General features: G+C 37.9%; 1 protein-coding gene across 1 annotated transcript in view; it reads left to right on the top strand.

Annotated features, from left to right (window-relative positions):
- The first annotated feature begins 239 nt into the window (after nt 1–239).
- Nucleotides 240–3,672, top strand: part of IGSF8 (immunoglobulin superfamily member 8) — a 35,638-nt gene continuing 32,205 nt past the window's right edge. Inside the window, exon 1 of the mRNA XM_053703128.1 lies at nt 240–319. Within this exon, the coding sequence (XP_053559103.1) occupies nt 274–319 (46 nt within the window). The 5' untranslated portion in view covers nt 240–273. The remainder of the gene's footprint in view (nt 320–3,672) is intronic.

Raw genomic sequence — 3,672 nt, 5'->3', positions numbered from 1 at the left:
AACACCGGGCGCTGCAGTACAAAGAAGCTAGAGATTTGTTTTCTCACAAAAGTGTTGTTTAAATGATTCGTTTATTTAACCCACTGTCCCTTTATCCAATTATCTTTCTCACCATCTTGCTACTTCTCTTTATTCTAATCTCAGCTCCTTTGAAACCCCGCAGCCCTTCCCTCTCTGGGAGGAGCTCGCTATCTCAGTGTTAGTGGGCTGGGGAGGAGCTGTGTCTCCCTCTATCCTTTCTCTTTTACTTCCATTTCTGCAGATGGAATCAGGATGGAGACTGTTGGGTTCTGGTTTTTCTTTCTAGCTTCTGTGCTCGGTGAGGATCTTACCTGGAACATGTCATGTGATCTATATGTGACAATTTGTGTATAAGTGTCTTGGAAGGAGCGAGAGAGATATGTACGGATAATGTCTTGTTAATCATTGTGTGTGTAGAGTAAATTCAGTGTATCCTGGAGGGAGGGTTAGGCAGCGTGTGTTTAGTGTTGGCCTTACTAACCAGTATTCATTGAAGGCAGTCTGGGTGTATTGTAGAATTAATTATTGTGGGTGTTTGCTCGTTCAAATAATATATCCTACGGGGGAACATCGTGAATGAGAGACAGATGAATTAGAGTATTTTTTGCCATAGTATTGGCCAATAGAAATGAGTGGATTCTTGCTATCGAGAGTCAGTCTGTGTTTCTGTGCCAGCCTGTGTTTCTGTGCCAGCCTGTGGAAATCACCGTATGAGACAGGAAAAAATCAAACTGTGTGTGCAGCTGTGCGGTTCTGTGTGGTGTAAACCACAATAAATCCATTCAGAAATATCAGGCAGGAAGTCGGAGTTCACAGCTAGGCGATGCAAATCAGCGCTGGGCACCAGGTACCCGTGTGAGTGGGATATAATGCTGTGTGTAAATGAAGCTGGTGTCATTAGAGCTCTGGAGGGAACGACGACAGTGCTGGGTCTGTAACATTCTATTTGTCTCAACTTGACAAAACAGCAGCTCTTGAAGGCATAAATAAAGTAACGAAAAACCTCAGATTTTAATACGATTGGTGCAATACAATATGAAAATGTATCATAGTGTGAATTGTATGGACATTATTGCAGTGCAGTTCTTAAAGAGAAGCATTTTTTCTTTATGCTTATTTAAAAAAAAAAATTGCTACACTAAGTTGTGTGTACAAGCACATTTGCTTCTGTGCATGTTTAGTGTTGCTGTCACCTGATGCATGTGCAAATATGTGTCCATATGACCCATGATGGTATCTGCAGGATAAAAAGGAGTGCTTTGTTTTGTTTTAAACCACAATCAATCCTTTACTATTTAACTCCCGCACAGGTGTTAAACAAGTTGTGCAACCCCCACTTGTTGCTTGAGATAAGGATTCAGTCAGTGATTGGATCATAGGTGGGGTTTTACAGAATTATACAGTAATTGGTGGATTACCTTTACATGATTTATTAAGATATGAATGAATAAAATTAATTAAAATATATGATGAAAATAGTATTGTAAACTGTTTGCCGGGACATGCATGTAGGAATTCTGGTTTTAACAAAATATTCCCTTAGAGCAGGGTTCTTCAAATTACTGGGTCACAACACCATGTGTACTGGGTCGCGACTTGTGTGTATTGTATGAGATTGTGTGGGTTGTGTGTGTTATATGAAAATGTGTGTGTTGTATGAGTGTGTGTGTGTGTGTTGTATGAGAGTGTGTGTTGTTTGTGTGTTATATGAAAATGTGTGTTGTGTGAGTGTGTGTTATTACGCTTTACAACGCTTTCAAATTTGACTACAATCAGGAATAAAGTATGCACATATTTAAGTCTCTTTGCCAAAAATTGCAGCTATCATGTTTATTTCTTAAGAAAATTTCAGACCAAGTATAAAAATTGGGTCACAAAGGTATGTGGTATCATGGCACTGGGTCTTGGGGGAAAACGTTTGAAGAACCCTGCCTTAGAGTATAAACTACCTGTGATTAAATTAAAGGGACACTAAACCTTTATATTTCTTGGAGACAATATATAGTTTAGAACCTCAGTGGGTGGGTGTTTACTTGCCTGGTATTCCCTAGCTTTAAAGTGAATGTAAATTTTGATGATAAAGTGCCCGTTTTTTTTTAAATTCTATTAAAAACAGTGGCACTTTAATTCATCAAAATTTACATTTCACTTGTGTTGTGAAAAAAAAAACTTACCTTTTTATCTTGACAGCCGCTGCATCGCTTCCTCCACTCGTCGCAAAGCCTCTTCCTGGGTCTAAAATGAGGAATCCGGCTTCCTCCAATCACGGCATTGAATCAGACACTTATTCCCTCGGGGGGAAGCCGTGATTGGAGGATGACAGATCCGTCATTTCTGACGTAGGAAGAGGCTTGCGACGACCGGGGGAAGCTGGAGCTGCTGTCAGGATTAAAAGGCAAGTATTTTTTCACAATACAAGTGAAATGTAAATTTTGATGAATTAAAGTGTCCCTGTTTTTAATATAATTTTTTTAAAAACGGGCACTTTATCATCAATTACATTCACTTTAAGCTTTTTTTTTTGTTTTTGTTTTAAAACTTTGTGTAAGCTGAAGGTAAAGTCAATCAGTTACAGACCATGCTCTGTAGTACTTGCAAATGTGTGACTTGTTATTTTGAGGTGTTAAATATTGAAACTATGATGTTATAAGCAATTTTTGGTATCTTTTTACCCTCATTCTTAGATGTATGTGTGATTTCTGGCACCAAATCCAATTGTGAATTGCTGTCTAAATTTCCTCTGTTTATTCTTGTATCCCTTTAATGGGTCTCAGATATTATTAAACTATGTAGTTGCTGCTGAATATGATTGCACAAGCAGTAATATCAATATATTTTGGATGGAGATTCAAGCATAGCATTTGTTGCCATGTGTATAGACGTGTTTCTGCCTGTGTGAACCTAGATGATGGGAGAGTAGAGTAGCCTTATTTTTTTAAACCAGAGTATCCATCATAGGTTCAAGCAATATGTGGTGGGAAAATGCGTCACCCAAATAAGCGTAGCCTGGAGGCAGTGAGTTGTGCGTTCCCCTTTAGGAATCACTATTTGTGTCAGCCTCTGGATATCAGGGGTTTTGGAGGAACGAAGCGGTTGAAATGTGTTTCATGTATCATTTAATGGTAATTATTGTGTGTTTATTAGTAACCCTGTGTATTCTACACAGAGAACTGTTGTTCAAATACTGTATACAAGCTAAATGATTCTATAAATGACATAAACAGACATTCCTAAAAAGTTCATTATCAATGGCAGCATTTTAAAGGGACAGTATACACTCATTTTCATATAACTGCATGTAATAGACACTACTATAAAGAATAAGATGCACAGATACTGATATAAAAATAAAGTATAAAACTGTTTAAAAACTTACTTAGAAGCTGTCAGTTTGGCTCTGTTGAAAAGGTAGCTGGAAAGCCCACTGCAAGTGGGAAATAAGACACTCCCCCTTCTTTTGCATATGAAAAGACCCTTTACACAAACAGGAGCAAGCTGGAGAAGGTAGCTGACGGTATTCAAATAAAACTTTGGGGCTTGGTTAGGAGTCTGAAAATCAGAGCAATGTTATTTAAAAAAAAATCTTTATGGGCTATATAAATAGATCATCTACAAAACATTTATGCAAAGAAAAAATGAGTGTATAATGTC

Source organism: Bombina bombina, chromosome 1 (genome assembly GCF_027579735.1).
Source record: "Bombina bombina isolate aBomBom1 chromosome 1, aBomBom1.pri, whole genome shotgun sequence".
Taxonomy (NCBI): Eukaryota; Metazoa; Chordata; class Amphibia; order Anura; family Bombinatoridae; genus Bombina; species Bombina bombina.
The sequence above is the reverse complement of the archived record's forward strand: the minus strand, read 5'-3'. Positions and strand labels throughout refer to the sequence as shown.